This window comes from Petromyzon marinus, chromosome 76, assembly GCF_048934315.1.
Source record: "Petromyzon marinus isolate PM22_M1 ecotype Great Lakes invasive population chromosome 76, UKy_Petmar_22M1.pri1.0, whole genome shotgun sequence".
NCBI classification, from domain to species: domain Eukaryota; kingdom Metazoa; phylum Chordata; class Hyperoartia; order Petromyzontiformes; family Petromyzontidae; genus Petromyzon; species Petromyzon marinus.
In genome coordinates this window covers 1,521,048-1,539,954 of record NC_133742.1, presented here as the reverse complement: position 1 = coordinate 1,539,954, position 18,907 = coordinate 1,521,048, and the positions used below count along the sequence as shown (strand labels likewise).

The 18,907-nt window shown below is 51.6% G+C and overlaps 1 protein-coding gene across 2 annotated transcripts in view; it reads left to right on the top strand.

Moving 5' to 3' along the window:
• The window catches only part of LOC116957515 (H(+)/Cl(-) exchange transporter 4), a 34,084-nt gene extending 26,870 nt beyond the window's left edge, over positions 1-7,214 (top strand). For both annotated transcript variants that reach the window (XM_032979720.2, XM_032979719.2), the window contains exons 13-14: positions 714-930; positions 4,418-7,214. In XM_032979720.2, coding sequence (XP_032835611.2) covers positions 714-930; positions 4,418-4,508 — 308 coding nt within the window. In that variant the 3' untranslated portion in view covers positions 4,509-7,214. The remainder of the gene's footprint in view (positions 1-713; positions 931-4,417) is intronic.
• The last annotated feature ends 11,693 nt before the right edge of the window (positions 7,215-18,907 follow it).

Sequence of the window (18,907 nt, the reverse complement as noted above, 5' to 3'; positions counted from 1 at the left end):
TCAATGTCATAATCATCAATACCAACTTCATCATCATCAACCTTATCAGTGTCATCATCAACGTCAACATCAATGTCATCATTCTCATAGCAATCAAAGACAACATCACCATAGCCATGGATGACGCGTAGCGAGCGGTGTGTGTGTGCGTGCGTGCACCGAGATTGTGCGTGCGGTTGCATGCGGCTACCCACCTACGCGCGTGCACTCGCCCATCCACCCACTCGCCCATCCACCCACTCTCCCGTCCACCCACCCACCCACTCGCCCGCCCGCCCACCCGCCCGCTCGCCCACCCACCCGCCCGCCCGCCCGCCCACCAACCCGCCCGCCCGCCAACCCACCCACCCACTCACTCACTCGCCCGCCCACCCACCGACTCGCCCTCCCACCCACCCAACCACTCGCCCGCCCACCCACCCACTCGCCCGCCCACCCACCCACTCGCCCGCCCACCCACCCACTCGCCCGCCCACCCACCCACCCACTCGCCCGCCCACCCACCCACCCACTCGCCCGCCCACCCACCCACCCACTCGCCCGCCCACCCACCCACCCACTCGCCCGCCCACCCACCCACCCACTCGCCCGTCCACCCACCCACTCGCCCGCCCACCCACTCACACACTCACTCACCCACTCGCCCGCCCACTCGCCCGCCCACTCACTCACACACACACTCACCCACCCCCAACCCATCCGTGTGAGCATAGAGAATGCGAGGAAGCGTGACGATGGTGTGGTGAGCCACTCCCCGGTCTACTTTGGGCTCCATGCCCCATCGCTCGCCCCAGACTCACCACCCCCCCTCAAGCTGCGCTCCATCCTGGACCTGAGCCCCTTCACCGTGAACGATCGCTCCCCCATGGAGATCGTGGTGGATGTCTTCCGCAAGCTGGGGATACGCCAGTGCCTCATCACTCACAACGGGTGGGTGAGCGGCCGGGTGGGTGATTGGGTGAGCGACTGGTTTGGTGAGCGACGGGGTAGGTGAGTGGGCGGTTGAGTGACTCGGTGGCTGAGTGACCAGGTGGGTGGGTGAGTGGATCAACGAGTGACTGAGTGGGTGGGTGAGCGAGTGGGTAAGGGGTAATGGTGTGTGTGCGTGTGATTCTGTGCAATGCGAGTGTGAAACATTGTGTGTATGTATGTTGAACTTTTTTTGGGACTGTACTTAGCCAGTCATGCTAATCGGAGATGCAGGGGGAGGACAACAAACTAAACACAAAGAGCCGTTCTAAAAAATTGTTTTATTTAGAATGGGTTTGTAACTGTGTGCTGCCTCAGTAACCGGCAGTAACAAATAATTATTTAATGCCATCAAATAAGTTACTTGCAGCGCCACACCCTATCACCATCCTGAAGGATAAAGGGGGCTAAATAGGCATGGCACGGGCGAGAAAAGAGTTGGAGTGATGTGGTACAAGAGGATGTGGAACCGAGTGGACTTGCCAATAACCGGTACCAGTGGTGTCAAGATTGGCCTCTATGGAGGAGGTTCGTGAAGGATACTGCTGGGAAGTTGGAGGCAGTCGCTCCCAAGCAACAACGGAGGGCAGAGGAGCGATGCTCACAACAACGAGCGGAGCGCCGGGTGGCTAAAACACAGCAGGTTGGCACAGTAGGGGGCACAGGTGGTGCATCAGCCAGTCATCTCATTCAGCTAACCCATGACACCTGGGTCTGTCCCGTGACCTCCTGCCAGCTGGCATTCGACACTTCACGTGGCCTCAAAGTGCACCTGGCCTGGCACAGGCGCCGTGGTTGTGTCGCAGTCAATTAGTGGCGAATGGCGGTTGTTGTTGTTGTGCCTGTGTGTGTGACTCTTTGTGTGTGACTCTTTGTGTGTGACTCTTTGTGTGTGTGTGACTCTTTGTGTGTGTCTCTTTGTGTGTGTGACTCTTTGTGTGTGTGTGTGACTCTTTGTGTGTGTGTGACTCTTTGTGTGTGTGACTCTTTGTGTGTGTGTGTGTGACTCTTTGTGTGTGTGACTCTTTGTGTGTGTGTGTGACTCTTTGTGTGTGTGACTCTTTGTGTGTGTGTGACTCTTTGTGTGTGTGACTTTGTGTGTGTGACTCTTTGTGTGTGTGTGACTCTTTGTGTGTGTGTGACTCTTTGTGTGTGTGTGACTCTTTGTGTGTGTGTGACTCTTTGTGTGTGTGACTCTTTGTGTGTGTGTGTGACTTTGTGTGTGTGTGTGACTCTTTGTGTGTGTGACTCTTTGTGTGTGTGACTCTTTGTGTGTGTGTGACTCTTTGTGTGTGTGTGACTCTTTGTGTGTGTGACTCTTTGTGTGTGTGTGTGACTCTTTGTGTGTGTGACTCTTTATGTGTGTGACTCTTTGTGTGTGTGTGTGACTCTTTGTGTGTGTGTGACTCTTTGTGTGTGAGTGACTCTTTGTGTGAGTGACTCTTTGTGTGTGTCTCTTTGTGTGTGTGTGTCTCTTTGTGTGTGTGTGACTCTTTGTGTGTGAGTGACTCTTTGTGTGTGTCTCTTTGTGTGTGTGTCTCTTTGTGTGTGTGTGACTCTTTGTGTGTGTGTGACTCTTTGTGTGTGTGTGTGACTCTTTGTGTGTGTGTGTGACTCTTTGTGTGTGTGTGTGACTCTTTGTGTGTGTGTGTGACTCTTTGTGTGTGTGTGTGTGTGACTCTTTGTGTGTGTGACTCTTGGTGTGTGACTCTTTGTATGTGTGTGTGAGTGACTCTGTGTGTGTGTGTGACTCTTTGTGTGTGTGACTCTGTGTGTGTGACTCTTTGTGTGTGTGTGACTCTTTGAGTGTGTGTGACTCTTTGTGTGTGTGTGACTCTTTGTGTGTGTGTGACTCTTTGTGTGTGGGTGTGACTCTTTGTGTGTGTGTGACTCTTTGTGTGTGTGTGTGACTCTTTGTGTGTGTGTGACTCTTTGTGTGTGTGACTCTTTGTGTGTGTGTGACTCTTTGTGTGTGTGTGACTCTTTGTGTGTGTGTCTCTTTGTGTGTGTGTGACTCTTTGTGTGTGTGACTCTTTGTGTGTGTGTGTGACTCTTTGTGTGTGTGACTCTTTATGTGTGTGACTCTTTGTGTGTGTGTGTGACTCTTTGTGTGTGTGTGACTCTTTGTGTGTGAGTGACTCTTTGTGTGAGTGACTCTTTGTGTGTGTCTCTTTGTGTGTGTGTGTCTCTTTGTGTGTGTGTGACTCTTTGTGTGTGAGTGACTCTTTGTGTGTGTCTCTTTGTGTGTGTGTCTCTTTGTGTGTGTGTGACTCTTTGTGTGTGTGTGACTCTTTGTGTGTGTGTGACTCTTTGTGTGTGTGTGTGACTCTTTGTGTGTGTGTATGACTCTTTGTGTGTGTGTGACTCTTTGTGTGTGAGTCACTCTTTGTGTGTGTCTCTTTGTGTGTGTGTGTGACTCTTTGTGTGTGTGACTCTTGGTGTGTGACTCTTTGTATGTGTGTGTGAGTGACTCTGTGTGTGTGTGTGACTCTTTGTGTGTGTGACTCTGTGTGTGTGACTCTTTGTGTGTGTGTGACTCTTTGAGTGTGTGTGACTCTTTGTGTGTGTGTGACTCTTTGTGTGTGTGTGTGACTCTTTGTGTGTGTGTGACTCTTTGTGTGTATGTGACTCTTTGTGTGTGTGTGACTCTTTGTGTGTGTGCGACTCTGTGTGTGTGACTCTTTGCGTGTGTGACTCTTTGTGTGTGTGTGACTCTTTGTGTGTGTGTGACTCTTTGTGTGTGTGTGTGACTCTTTGTGTGTGACTCTTTGTGTGTGTGTGTGTGAGTGACTCTGTGTGTGTGACTCTTTGTGTGTGTCTCTTTGTGTGTGTGTGTGACTCTTTGTGTGTGTGACTCTTTGTGTGTGTGACTCTTTGTGTGTGTGTGACTCTTTGTGTGTGTGTGACTCTTTGTGTGTGTGTGTGACTCTTTGTGTGTGTGTGTGACTTTGTGTGTGTGTGTGACTCTTTGTGTGTGTGTGACTCTTTGTGTGTGTGTGTGACTCTTTGTGTGTGTGTGTGACTCTTTGTGTGTGTGTGACTCTTTGCGTGTGTGACTCTGTGTGTGTGTGTGACTCTGTGTGTGTGTGACTCTTTATGTGTGTGACTCTTTGTGTGTGTGTGTGACTCTTTGTGTGTGTGTGACTCTTTGTGTGTGTGTGACTCTTTGCGTGTGTGACTCTTTGTGTGTGTGTGTGACTCTGTGTGTGTGTGTGACTCTCTGTGTGTGTGTGTGACTCTTTGCGCGTGTGATTCTTTGTGTGTGTGACTCTTTGTGTGTGTGTGACTCTTTGTGTGTGTGACTCTTTGTGTGTGTGTGTGACTCTTTGTGTGTGACTCTTTGTGTGTGTGTGTGACTCTGTGTGTGTGTGACTCTTTGTGTGTGTGTGTGACTCTGTGTGTGTGTGTGACTCTTTGTGCGTGTGACTCTTTGCGTGTGTGACTGTAGGCGGCTCCTCGGCATCATAACCAAGAAGGATGTGCTGCGCCACATGGCGCAGATGGCAAACCAAGACCCCGAGTCCATCCTGTTCAACTGAGCTCGTGGGTGGAGTAGTCACCCTGGAGCGAACCTAGCGGGTGGGGCACCACTCTCGCCCTGTGGGCGTGGGACACGTGACCCTCACGGAGCGGGCTCTCCACGTCCCCCCGTCTGCCTGTCTCCCGTGTCTCTGTTGGGTTTTCTGTCCCTTTGTCTTATCGTTTCTCAGTGTCTCCATGTCCCCGTGTGTTCTGTGTCCCCGTGTCTCCGTGTCTCCACTGTCTCCCACACCCTCTATGTCTCCGTTATGTCCCCGTGTCTCCGCTGTGTCTCTACACCCACGTGTCTCCGCTGTGTCTCTACACCCACGTGTCTCCGCTGTGTCTCTACACCCACGTGTCTCCGCTGTGTCTCCGTCAGTGACTCTGTTTACTTTGTTCCTGGGCTCTTTAACCGCCGTGCCGGCTCTCCGAGCCAGGACCACGCCACCAAACGTCTCTCTGCGCCTCGCGACCCGCCAGAGAACCGAGTTCCATTCCCGCTCACGGCCACTCGTTGTGATAGCGGCGATTATCTGCACAGCCGGTCCTGGGCCTCATCCCCTAGGTCAACTCGGCCTCAAAATAAATACCCACTGTGGTGTGCAATAAATATCGCCACTGGGGAGACAAAGGCGGCCGGGCGTGGTGCCGGCCACCCCACCCTCTCGTGTGCTACAGTGCCGGCCTTCATAGGTTCTGCTTGCTAACAGCACTTGCCTCTAGAGCCCTGCTAGAGGCTACACGGGGGATCTGTTTGTATCTGTGTGTGAGTGTGTCTATGCGTGTCTTTGTCTGTGTGTGCCGCGGGCGTTCGACACTTCACGTGGCCTCAACGTGCACACAGCCTGGCACAAGCGTCGTGGTGACGTCACCGCCACTTGGTGGCGAATGGCGGTTGTTGTTGTTGTTGTTGTTGTGTCTCTGTGTGTGTCTCTGTGTGTGTGTCTCTGTGTGTGTGTCTGTGTGTGTGTGTCTCTGTGTGTCTGTGTATGTCTGTCTGTGTGTGTGTCTGTGTGTGTCTGTGTGTATGTCTGTGTGTGTGTCTCTGTGTGTGTGTCTGTGTGTGTGTCTAACCTCTCTTCTCTTGGCCACTTAGTGGCGAATGGCGGTTGTTGTTCTTTGTCTCTGTGTACCTATGTGTCTGTGTATCTATCTGTCTTTGGTGCTACACGCTAACAGCACTTGCCCCAACAGCATCAAGGCTACGAGGAGGAACCTCTTTGTCTTGCGACTGTGTCCGTGTGACTTTGTGTCTGTGTCTGACCTTGTGTGTGTAGAGACAAAGACGGCTCGTGTAGCCTTGGAACAGACTGTAGGGGCAAGTGCTGTTATTAGCGAGTAGCAGCAGTGCCTGTGAAGGCCAGCACTGTGGCACACCACAGAGAGGGTGGGTGGCCAGCACCACGCCCAGCCACCTGGCTGCCTTTGTTTCCCTACCCAACGCCCTGAGACACTCACTGATGGGCCATCGCCGGCTTTCGGAGTTGTATGTTTTCAGGCTGAGTTGACCTAAGGGCGGCGCGGGGCGGTAGAACCCCAGGAGTGTGTGGAGTGTTCTTGCCACGCCATGATTCTGCACCGTGATTGACGCTTTGCCACTCTCACTCTCAATCCCTGCGACTCTCTACGATAATAATCAACAATAATCAGAATAATAATAATTTATCAGTTAGGTTTGTAACATAGTCGCTAATTCACGTAAGAGAGAGAGGGGGTGGGGAGATGACTTGGAAGAACCACGGGCGCACTTATCAATCGCCAAAATTAAAACTATGAACGATTTTTTAATTACACCAGGTAATGCCCCACTGAGCTTCTGTAAAGCTCTTTTTTCATAAGCGACCTGGCCACGTGTAATGAAAGCCCAATGGAAGCGGCTTCTCATCACCGCGTGGAAATTTACAGCAGTAGCCAAACACTCTGAACGCGTGACGTTGATTCTAAATGTGGAGGCGGAAAAAAACCGGAGGACCCAGAGAAAAATAAATGGGACCACCACGGGGAGAGAGACGCAGACTCCAAATATACAGCAGCAGCAGTAGGCGTCGTCAGGGTCGGGATGAAATCCACGACCTCCTGTATGCCAGGCGAGGTAGTTAATATCTAGCCACAGTGGTGGTGATGATGATGAGAGAGAGAGACGCAAACTCCAAATATACAGCAGCAGGCATCGTCAGGGTAGGGATTGAATCCAGGACCTCCTGTATACCAGGCGAGGTAGTTAACATCTAGCCACAGTGGTGATGATGATGAGAGAGATGCACAGAACTCCAAACATACAGCAGCAGGCATCGTCAGGGTAGGGATTGAATCCACGACCTCCTGTATACCAGGCGAGGTAGTTAACATCTAGCCACAGTGGTGATGATGATGAGAGAGATACACAGAACTCCAAATATACAGCAGCAGCAGGCGTCGTCAGGGTCGGGATCGAACCCACGGCCTCCTGTACACCGGGCGAGAGAGAGAGAACGTCTCCTAGCCACTGTTAAATGATGCGTCCCGAATCGGCACGACTAGAATCCTCACCATCTTCACCACCATCCTCACCGTTGTCATTGTCGTCTTAATATTTGTTTCTTTTTAAAATAACACAAGCTGTGGCGACGTTCTTGGGGTTTGCGACAAAGTTTTCTGTGCAATTTTTTTGATCTCGAGACTGAAGAAAAAAAAAACCTCACAAACCACGCACTGCGAATAAACAAATATCGATTGCAGGAGAAGAGAGGTGGGTGAGTATGGGTTAGTGTGGTGCGTGAATGGGTGAGTGTGGAGTGAGTGCGCTGTGTTGTCTTTCCCCCGCACCTCCGATTAACACGGTTGGCTTCGTACGGTGAGAAAGAAGTTCAGCGTACAGACATCGGCTTTGGGGGGATCTTTGTCTCTTGTATGCTGTCCCCCTATTAAGTACGTATGGGTTTCCTCCAGATTGTGCGATTTCCTCCCATAGCCAGACCCACAGTGGAGCTAAGAGCAGGAGCAGTTCCCCCCCTACAGTGAACACTTGTCAGGAACGTCCTGGAGAGACTAAACTAAAACGACACTTTTTAATTTACCAGCAATACAGAGTCCTTATGAACACCCACTTACAAACCAGTTTCCATGAAATATATATTTTTTAACATTGACTTAAAACCGTGAACTCTCACTAGCAAATTGAACCGCTGAACTATTTTGTTCAGCGGAGCGATTTTCCGCGAGATTTGAATGAGTTGGCCTCTTGTTGGAAATGAGTGGGAATTTGAATACAGTGCATTTGTGTTTCGACTTACGCACCGTTTGACTTACGAATGGGTCCCAGGAACGAGTTATGTTTGTAAGTCAATGACTGTCCGAATAACTTTTTTTTCAGAAGCAACATGGCTATCACAAATGATATCCCACCGCGGTGGCTTATCATCACGTAGACATGTATCACAGCCAAATGCTCTTAAACGCGTGATGTTGATTCTGAATGTGGAGGGGGAAAAACCAGAGGACCCTGAGAAAAGTCCACGCAACCACTGAGATAGAAACGCAGACTCCAATATACAATAAGCATTGCTCCTGGTATGGAACCCACGACCTCCTATATACCAGACGAGGTCGTGAATATCGAGCCACCGTGACGCCTTGAGGCTCGGTGCGGCTTTCCCCGGTCGACGAGTGGAGTAAAAACAAATCGAAGTAACAACAACAAATTGCGCCCAACGGCTCGAAGGACCGCAAGAAAGGTCAGAGAAGCGTCCTAAATTGAGAATGGCAAAAAAAATATTTGTATTGTCTTTCCAAATCGTATTTATCTTTCCAGAAAAGACTGAAAACCTCAATTCCTTATGTTGACATAGCAGCGCCTTCATCCAAGTCACTTTAAAATACTTTCACAAAGTTTGCACACGATCATAGTGGTTCAGATAAAGAGTGGGGTTATTGTTATTAAGAGTGGTGGTGGTGTGGTCATAGTGACAGGACAGGCGGGAGTGGTTAAGCAGGGGTGGTGGTAGGGAATTCTCCGGGTAGCGATAGGGGTAGGGACAGTGATAGTGGTAATGATGGTGTAGCGATAGGGTTATGGGTAGTGATAGTATGGGCAGTGATAGGGGTAGAGGCTTCAAACCCCTGTGATTTAGGGTTAGGATTGACTTTGCTTTACCCCCAAACGCTTCTGCGCTGTTGCAGAGGTCACCCTTGCAGCGGTGGCTGTGGTAGTTTGGAGCTAACACTTAATGGCATTCAGGCAGTCAATCCTTGGTCACCACGGGAATGGAGACAGACTCGCTGACCAGAGCCTGCACGTAGGGTACCCCCAGGCCGGCCCCCTTCGCCTTCACGAAATGGAGATGCGTTCCCTGGACTTTCACCCGCCCGTTGGCCAGATCGATTTTCATAGGCATGTGCCTCAGAACGTCCGTCCCCAACAGGCAGCGTTGCGGAGACAAGGATGGGTCCTGCTACCGAAAGCTGCCCAATCTGTATCGGGGCTTCAATCTGGCCCAGGAAGCCCACACTGCCTCCATTTGCTGCGACGGACGTCGTCTTGACGGGAACTAAAGGCCGATGCTTCCCTGTCAACCAGGATGCGTGCCGACGGCACCGACCAGGACCGAGGTTCCCGATGTGGCTGCTACCATCCGCCTACGCCGGATTCTTCCATTGTGTGGCCGAGTCCGGCAACTGACCAGGCGGCGGTTTACTATCCGCGGGGCGTGGCGGGGTGACGGGGGGGATGGATGTGAACGGGCCGAAGACGTGGTTCTCTCCCCTGGGGTGTGTCGCAGCAGGGTGAAGACGCACTTGCGACGTTGGGTGGGCTTGTGGTGGCACCGCAGCGGAGCAGCTCGGCCAGCACTACCCTCTCCTCGCACCTCCCCCCCCACGAACGCACGCACGCCTCAATAAACTCACGTGCACCCCCGTATGGTCTCGAGGAGGGATCACGTGGTACGATGGGTTTTCACCCGAGGACCCCACTAGCAGGGACGTTCCACGGTTTCCCCGGACCAGGAAATTGGCTGAGCACCCCCCCCCCAGACCGGATTAGATGGCGGCCCCCCCCCCCCCCAAAAAAAAAAGAGGGCATAAAGCTTTACAGGCCGGCCGCGATGAAGCATACACAACACAGGGGGATGGGACCTCAAGGCTAATTATTACTGGCAAAGACTAATTAGAGAATCCATTGAAATTGAGAGAAACCGAAATAACTTTAATCGTTCTGATAGCTATAGGCTTAGTGCGGCTTGGAAGCGTATTATTAAATAATACATATTACAGTTCCTTATAGGGGAAACACATTAACGGATTACTAATGTAGCATATAATCACAATAACAAACCTTACAACTAATTACCAATCTACAACTCATTACTAATCATAACCAATGACTGATTGCCAATCGATTATATAATTACAATACCCCCCCCTCCTCTGCCTCAAATGACTGCACCTGAAATGAGTTAAATGAAGACGTCACCCTGCTGCTCTATATAAAACCGGGAGCAAGCGAGGGCTTTACCATTCTGGCGAATTGCCCGATGATGCTGGATGTAATTACCAGCGAAACGTCGTGCTACTCAAACTGTAAATAGTGGATTCACTCTTCAACACGCCGGTGGGCTAAAGTAGTGAACTAATTTGTCTTTTGTCAACGTGACACTTTATTTTGCTGATTGGCCGTGTCGGGTGGTGGAGGGTTACGACACATTTAGAAATAACGCGATCTAACCCAAAAACCTTTATTATGAATGATAATTTCTTTGTCAGTGGGCAAACGTACAAAATCAGCAGGGGATCAAATACTTTTTTCCCTCACTGTATGTTTAACTTCGTCACCACTGTACATAGCCAAACATGCTAATCGGAGGTGCGGGAAACTTTCTGGCGAAGTACCACAGTACGTGTGTCCCCGTGTCTCCCAGACTCTGTCTCCTAGTGTCTCCCGGTGTCTCACAGACCGTGTCTCCCAGACCGTGTCTCCCAGTCTCACAGACCGTCTCCCGGTGTCTCACAGACCGTGTTTCCCCCAGACCGTATCTCCCAGTGTCTCACAGACTCTGTCTCCCAGACCGTGTCTCCCGGTGTCTCCCAGTGTCTCACAGACTGTCTCCCGGTGTCTCCCAGACCGTCTCCCAGACTCTCTCCCCGTGTCTCACAGACTCTGTCTCCCGGTGTCTCACAGACCGTGTGTCCCAGACTCTCTCCCAGTGTCTCCCAGACTGTCTCCCGGTCTCCCGGTGTCTCCCAGACTCTGTCTCCCGGTGTCTCACAGACCGTGTCTCCCAGTGTCTCACAGACCGTAACTCCCAGTGTCTCACAGACTCTGTCTCCGAGTGTCTCACAGGCCGTGTCTCCCGGTGTCTCCCAGACCGTGTCTCCAGGTGTCTCCCAGTGTCTCCCAGACCGTGTCTCCCAGTGTCTCACAGACCGTGTCTCCCGGTGTCTCCCATACCGTGTCTCCCGGTGTCTCACAGACCGTGTCTCCCGGTGTCTCACAGACCGTGTCTCCCAGACCGTGTCTCCCAGTGTCTCCCGGTGTCTCCTAGACGATGTCTCCCAGTGTCTCACAGACCGTGTCTCCCAGTGTCTCCTAGACCGTGTCTCGCAGTGACTCGCAGACCGTGTCTCCCAGTGTCTCACAGACCGTGTCTCCCAGTGTCTCACAGACCGTGTCTCCCGGTGTCTCCCAGACCGTGTCTCCCAGTGTCTCAGTGTCTCCCAGACCGTGTCTCCCAGTGTCTCACAGACTCTGTCTCCCGGTGTCTCACAGACTCTGTCTCCCAGTGTCTCACAGACCGTGTCTCCCAGTGTCTCACAGACCGTGTCTCCCAGTGTCTCACAGACCGTGTCTCCAAGTGTCTCACAGACCGTGTCTCCCGGTGTCTCCCAGACCGTGTCTCCCGGTGTCTCCCAGACCGTGTCTCCCGGTGTCTCCCAGACCGTGTCTCCCAGTGTCTCCTAGACCGTGTCTCCTAGACCGTGTCTCCCAGTGTCTCAGTGTCTCCCAGTGTCTCCTAGACTGCGTCTCCCAGTGTCTCACAGACTCTGTCTCCCAGTGTCTCACAGACCGTGTCTCCCAGTGTCTCACAGACCGTGTCTCCCGGTGTCTCACAGACCGTGTCTCCCGGTGTCTCACAGACCGTGTCTCCCGGTGTCTCACAGACCGTGTCTCCCGGTGTCTCCCAGACCGTGTCTCCTGGTGTCTCCCAGACCGTGTCTCCCAGTGTCTCCCAGTGTCTCCTAGACCGCGTCTCCCAGTGTCTCACAGACTCTGTCTCCCAGTGTCTCACAGACCGTGTCTCCCAGTGTCTTCCGGTGTCTCCCAGACCGTGTCTCCCGGTGTCTCACAGACCGTGTCTCCCAGTGTCTCCCAGACCGTGTCTCCCGGTGTCTTCCAGGCCGTCGTGTCTCCTGGACTGGGCATACTCTGCTCTTTTCCTTTTTTATTTCATATCCACAAACAACGAACACGAACGAAGTCCCCATAGGGAGAGGTCCCTCAGGAATCACTCAGAGGTCAACGCTAAGGAGTGGGGGTTGAAAGTCGTGGGGTGAAGTTGTGGGGAGACGCTTCAAATGTCAAAGTTCAGGGTTAAGGTTTAAAGGTCGGGGTTCGGCACTACATAGTCTGGGTGAAAGGTGAAAGGCGAGGGTCTGTGCGGAGAAGACAAGGGCTACATTTCAGGGATCAATGGCCACAAAGGGTCAGGGGTTACCCACCAGGGGTCAAACCGGGGGTCAAACCAGGGGTGACACGCGTGACGGGCAGAGAGACGCTATCTCCCTCGCCTAGTATGCAGGAGGTCGTGAATTCCACCCTGACCATGCCTGCTGCTGTATATTTGAAGTCTGCGTCTTTCTCTCCCCGTGGTGGTCATGTGGATTTTTCTCCGGTTCCCCCGGTTTCCCCTTCAACATTTAGAATCGACATCACACGTTCAGAGTGTTTGGCTGCTACAATAAATTCCCACACGATGATGATGATAAGCAACTTTGTTGAGCTATCATTACGTGTGGCCAGGTAGCTTCTGAAAAAAGAGCTACATAGCTCAGTGGGTCTTACCTGCTAAATAAACACGAGTGTAGAGTAAATAAACAATCGTTCATGTATAGGTTAGTCTATGGGTTTGGTGTTGGGCGGGGGTGGGGGGATGGGTGAGTTGAGGAAAGTGAGGGGGGGTTGAGGGTGAGTAGGGTGAGCGGGTTTAGGGTGAGCGGGATGAGGGGGTTTAGGGTGAGCGGGGCGAGGGGGTTGATGGTGAGTAGGGCGAGGGGGTTGATGGTGAGTAGGGCAAGGGGGTTAAGGGTGAGTAGGGTGAGGGGGTTGATGGTGAGTAGGGTGAGGGGGTTTAGGGTGAGCGGGATGAGGGGGTTTAGGGTGAGTAGGGTGAGCAGGTTTAGGGTGAGCGGGGTGAGGGGGTTTAGGGTGAGCGGGGTGAGGGGGTTGATGGTGAGTAGGGCGAGGGGGTTGATGGTGAGTAGGGCGAGGGGGTTGATGGTGAGTAGGGCGAGGGGGTTGATGGCGAGTAGGGTGAGGGGGTTGATGGTGAGTAGGGCGAGGGGGTTGATGGTGAGTAGGGCGAGGGGGTTGATGGTGAGTAGGGCGAGGGGGTTGATGGTGAGTAGGGCGAGGGGGTTGATGGTGAGTAGGGCGAGGGGGTTGATGGTGAGTAGGGCGAGGGGGTTGATGGTGAGTAGGGCGAGGGGGTTGATGGTGAGTAGGGCGAGGGGGTTTAGGGTGAGTAGGGCGAGGGGGTTGATGGTGAGTAGGGTGAGGGGTTGATGGTGAGTAGGGTGAGGGGGTTGATGGTGAGTAGGGCGAGGGGTTGATGGTGAGTAGGGCGAGGGGGTTGATGGTGAGTAGGGTGAGGGGGTTGATGGCGAGTAGGGCGAGGGGTTGATGGTGAGTAGGGCGAGGGGGTTGATGGTGAGTAGGGTGAGGGGGTTGATGGTGAGTAGGGTGAGGGGTTGATGGTGAGTAGGGTGAGCGGGTTTAGGGTGAGTAGGGCGAGGGGGTTGATGGTGAGTAGGGCGAGGGGGTTGATGGTGAGTAGGGCGAGGGGGTTGATGGTGAGTAGGGCGAGGGGGTTGATGGTGAGTAGGGCGAGGGGGTTGATGGTGAGTAGGGCGAGGGGGTTGATGGTGAGTAGGGCGAGGGGGTTGATGGTGAGTAGGGCGAGGGGGTTGATGGTGAGTAGGGCGAGGGGGTTGATGGTGAGTAGGGCGAGGGGGTTGATGGTGAGTAGGGCGAGGGGGTTGATGGTGAGTAGGGCGAGGGGTTGATGGTGAGTAGGGCGAGGGGGTTTAGGGTGAGTAGGGCGAGGGGGTTGATGGTGAGTAGGGCGAGGGGGTTGATGGTGAGTAGGGCGAGGGGGTTGATGGTGAGTAGGGCGAGGGGGTTGATGGTGAGTAGGGCGAGGGGGTTGATGGTGAGTAGGGCGAGGGGGTTTAGGGTGAGTAGGGCGAGGGGGTTTAGGGTGAGTAGGGCGAGGGGGTTGATGGTGAGTAGGGTGAGGGGTTGATGGTGAGTAGGGCGAGGGGGTTGATGGTGAGTAGGGTGAGGGGTTGATGGTGAGTAGGGCGAGGGGTTGATGGTGAGTAGGGCGAGGGGGTTGATGGTGAGTAGGGCGAGGGGGTTGATGGTGAGTAGGGCGAGGGGTTGATGGTGAGTAGGGCGAGGGGTTGATGGTGAGTAGGGCGAGGGGGTTGATGGTGAGCAGGGTGAGGGGGTTGAAAAGGGAGACTCGTTCAGGGTATGTGAGTGTGGTGAAGATCAGGTGAGTGAGTTGAGAGTGTGGATCAGGTGATCGAGTTGCATGAGGATCAGGTGAGTGAGTGAGTGGGTTGGGTGAGGATCAGGTGATTGAGTTGTGGGTGTGATAAGGATCAGATGAGTGAGAGGGTTGGGTGAGGATCAGGGGAGGAGGTTGTGTGTGTGTGTATGGTGAGGATCAGGGGAGGAGGTTGTGTGTGTGTGTATGGTGAGGATCAGGGGAGGAGGTTGAGGGTGTGTGTGTGTGTGTATGGTGAGGATCAGGGGAGGAGGTTGAGGGTGTGTGTGTATGGTGAGGATCAGGCGAGTGAGTTGAGGGTGTGTGTGTGTGTGTGTATGGTGAGGATCAGGCGAGTGAGTTGAGGGTGAGTGGTCAGGGGAAGAGGTTGAGGGGCTGGCGTGATCGCTGGGCGAGGTGAGCGCTGGCGATGTCACCGAAGACATCTCTCTTGAGCAGGGAGTAGGACAGGCGCAGCGTGCGGCCTGCCAGCTTGTGGAAGAACTGGGACCACACACAGCGGCGCGGTGAGACGTGGTGAGCATGGTGAGTGTAGCGAGTCCTGGTGAGTGGAGTGAGTTGAGGTCAGTGAGTGTAGGTGAGCATGGTGAGTGTAGCGAGTCCTGGTGAGTGGAGTGAGTTGAGGTCAGTGAGTGTAGGTGAGTGGTGAGTGTAGCGAGTCGAGGTGAGTGTAGCGAGTTGAGGTGAGTGGTGAGTCGAGGTGAGTCGTGAGTTGAGGTGAGTGTAGTGAGTTGAGGTGAGTGATAAGTGTTGTGAGTCGTGGTGAGTCGAGGTGAGTGAGTGTAGTGAGTTGAGGTGAGTGATAAGTGTTGTGAGTCGTGGTGAGTTGTGAGTTGAGGTGAGTGGTGTTTGGGGAGCGGTAGTGAGTATGGGGAGTCCCAGTGAGTGTGTAGTAGTGAGTGAGTAGTAGTGAGTAGTGAGTCTCAGTGAGTGAGTGTCGTGAGTCCCAGTGAGTGAGTGTAGTAGTGAGTCTGAAAGAGTGAGTGTAGTAGTGAGTCTGAATGAGTGTAGTAGTGAGTCTGAATGAATGAGTGTAGTAGTGAGTCTGAATGAGTGAGTGTAGTAGTGAGTCTGAATGAGTGAGTGTAGTAGTGAGTCCCAGTGAGTATAGTAGTGAGTCTGAATGAGTGAGTGTAGTAGTGAGTCTGAATGAGTGAGTGTAGCAGTGAGTCTGAATGAGTGAGTGTAGTAGTGAGTCTGAATGAGTGAGTGTGGTAGTGAGTCCCAGTGAGTGTAGTAGTGAGTCTGAATGAGTGAGTGTAGTGGTGAGTCTGAATGAGTGAGTGTAGTAGTGAGTCCCAGTGAGTGTAGTAGTGAGTCTGAATGAGTGAGTGTAGTGGTGAGTCTGAATGAGTGAGTGTAGTAGTGAGTCCCAGTGAGTGTAGTAGTGAGTCTGAATGAGTGAGTGTAGTAGTGAGTCTGAATGAGTGAGTGTAGTAGTGAGTCTGAATGAGTGAGTGTAGTAGTGAGTCTGAATGAGTGTAGTAGTGAGTCTGAATGAGTGAGTGTAGTAGTGAGTCCCAGTGAGTGTAGTAGTGAGTCTGAATGAGTGAGTGTAGTAGTGAGTCTGAAAGAGTGAGTGTAGTAGTGAGTCCCAGTGAGTGTAGTAGTGAGTCCCAGTGAGTGTAGTAGTGAGTCTGAATGAGTGAGTGTAGTAGTGAGTCTGAATGAGTGAGTGTAGTAGTGAGTCTGAATGAGTGAGTGTAGTAGTGAGTTTGAATGAGTGAGTGTAGTAGTGAGTCTGAAAGAGTGAGTGTATAGTGAGTCTGAATGAGTGAGTGTATTAGTGAGTCTGAATGAGTGAGTGTAGTAGTGAGTCCCAGTGAGTGTAGTAGTGAGTCCCAGTGAGTGTAGTAGTGAGTCTGAATGAGTGAGTGTAGTAGTGAGTCTGAATGAGTGAGTGTAGTAGTGAGTCCCAGTGAGTGTAGTAGTGAGTCCCAGTGAGTGTAGTAGTGAGTCTGAAAGAGTGAGTGTAGTAGTGAGTCTGAATGAGTGAGTGTAGTAGTGAGTCTGAAAGAGTGAGTGTAGTAGTGAGTCTGAATGTGTGAGTGTAGTAGTGAGTCTGAAAGAGTGAGTGTAGTAGTGAGTCTGAATGAGTGAGTGTAGTAGTGAGTCTGAAAGAGTGAGTGTAGTAGTGAGTCTGAATGAGTGAGTGTAGTAGTGAGTCTGAATGAGTGAGTGTAGTAGTGAGTCTGAATGAGTGAGTGTTGTAGTGAGTCTGAGTGAGTGAGTGTAGTAGTGAGTCTGAATGAGTGAGTGTAGTAGTGAGTCCCAGTGAGTGTAGTAGTGAGTCTGAATGAGTGAGTGTATTAGTGAGTCCCAGTGAGTGTAGTAGTGAGTCTGAATGAATGAGTGTAGTAGTGAGTCTGAATGAGTGAGTGTAGTAGTGAGTCTGAAAGAGTGAGTGTAGTAGTGAGTCCCAGTGAGTGTAGTAGTGAGTCCCAGTGAGTGTAGTAGTGAGTCTGAATGAGTGAGTGTAGTAGTGAGTCTGAATGAGTGAGTGTAGTAGTGAGTCTGAATGAGTGAGTGTAGTAGTGAGTCCCAGTGAGTGTAGTAGTGAGTCTGAATGAGTGAGTGTAGTAGTGAGTCTGAATGAGTGAGTGTAGCAGTGAGTCTGAATGAGTGAGTGTAGTAGTGAGTCTGAATGAGTGAGTGTAGTAGTGAGTCTGAATGAGTGAGTGTAGTAGTGAGTCCCAGTGAGTGTAGTAGTGAGTCTGAATGAGTGAGTGTAGTAGTGAGTCTGAATGAGTGAGTGTAGTAGTGAGTCTGAATGAGTGAGTGTAGTAGTGAGTCTGAAAGAGTGAGTGTAGTAGTGAGTCTGAATGAGTGAGTGTAGTAGTGAGTCTGAATGAGTGAGTGTAGTAGTGAGTCTGAATGAGTGAGTGTAGTAGTGAGTCCCAGTGAGTGTAGTAGTGAGTCTGAATGAGTGAGTGTAGTAGTGAGTCTGAATGAGTGAGTGTAGTAGTGAGTCTGAAAGAGTGAGTGTAGTAGTGAGTCTGAATGAGTGAGTGTAGTAGTGAGTCTGAATGAGTGAGTGTAGTAGTGAGTCTGAATGAGTGAGTGTAGTAGTGAGTCCCAGTGAGTGTAGTAGTGAGTCTGAATGAGTGAGTGTAGTAGTGAGTCTGAAAGAGTGAGTGTAGTAGTGAGTCTGAATGAGTGAGTGTAGTAGCGAGTCTGAAAGAGTGAGTGTAGTAGTGAGTCTGAAAGAGTGAGTGTTGTAGTGAGTCTGAATGAGTGAGTGTAGTAGTGAGTCTGAATGAGTGAGTGTAGTAGTGAGTCTGAATGAGTGAGTGTAGTAGTGAGTCCCAGTGAGTGTAGTAGTGAGTCTGAATGAGTGAGTGTAGTAGTGAGTCTGAAAGAGTGAGTGTAGTAGTGAGTCTGAAAGAGTGAGTGTAGTAGTGAGTCTGAATGAGTGAGTGTAGTAGCGAGTCTGAAAGAGTGAGTGTAGTAGTGAGTCTGAAAGAGTGAGTGTTGTAGTGAGTCTGAATGAGTGAGTGTAGTAGTGAGTCTGAATGAGTGAGTGTAGTAGTGAGTCTGAATGAGTGAGTGTAGTAGTGAGTCCCAGTGAGTGTAGTAGTGAGTCTGAATGAGTGAGTGTAGTAGTGAGTCTGAAAGAGTGAGTGTAGTAGTGAGTCTGAATGAGTGAGTGTAGTAGTGAGTCTGAATGAGTGAGTGTAGTAGTGAGTCTGAATGAGTGTAGTAGTGAGTCTGAATGAGTGAGTGTAGTAGTAAGTCCCAGTGAGTGTAGTAGTGAGTCTGAATGAGTGAGTGTAGTAGTGAGTCTGAATGAGTGAGTAGTGAGTCCTAGTGAGTGAGTGTCATGAGTCGAAATGAGTGCGTGTAGTAGTGAGTTTCAGTGAGTGAGTGTAGAAGTGAGTGAGTGCAGTAGTAAGTCCGAGTGAGTGAGTGTTGTATTGAGCCTGAGTGAGTGTAGTAGTGAGTGAGTATAGTAATGAGTCCAAGTGAGTGCAGTAGTGAGTCACCCAGTGAGTGCAGTAGTGAGTCCGAGTGCGCGCGTGTAGTCGTGAGTCCTAGTGAGGGAGTGTAGTGAATCCGAATCAGTGAGTGTAGTAGTGCGTCTGAGAGTAATAGTGAGTCCCAGTGAGTGTAGTAGTGAGTCTCAGTGAGTGAGTGTAGAACTGAGCCTGAGTGTAGGAGTCAGTCTGAGTGAGTTTAGTATAGTAGTGAGTCTGAGTGAGTGTAACAGGAAGTCCTAGTGAGTGTAGCAGTAAGTAGTGAGTCACCGAGTGAGAGTAGTAGTGAGTCCAAGTGTAGTAGTGAGTCCCAGTGAGTGAGTGTAATAGTGAGTCCCAGTGAGTGTCGTAGTCAGTCCGAGTGCGTGAGTGTAGTCGTGAGTCTGAGTGTAGTAGTGAGTTTGAGTGAGTGTAGTAGTGAGTCAGTGAGTGTAGTGAGTCTGAGTGAGTGTAGTAGTGAGTGTAGTAGTGAGTGTAGTAGTGAGTCAGTGAGTGTAGTGAGTCTGAGTGAGCGTAGTAGTGAGTGTAGTAGTGAGTCCGAGCGGAGCGAGACTCACATGGGATCCGTGGCAGAAGAGGTTGAGTCCGAACTCAAGTCCCATACCGTAGTCAGACTCGTCGTTTGCGAACTGAACCAGCGTCGAGAGCTCCTGAAGTGGCGCAAACGCAGTGACGCGC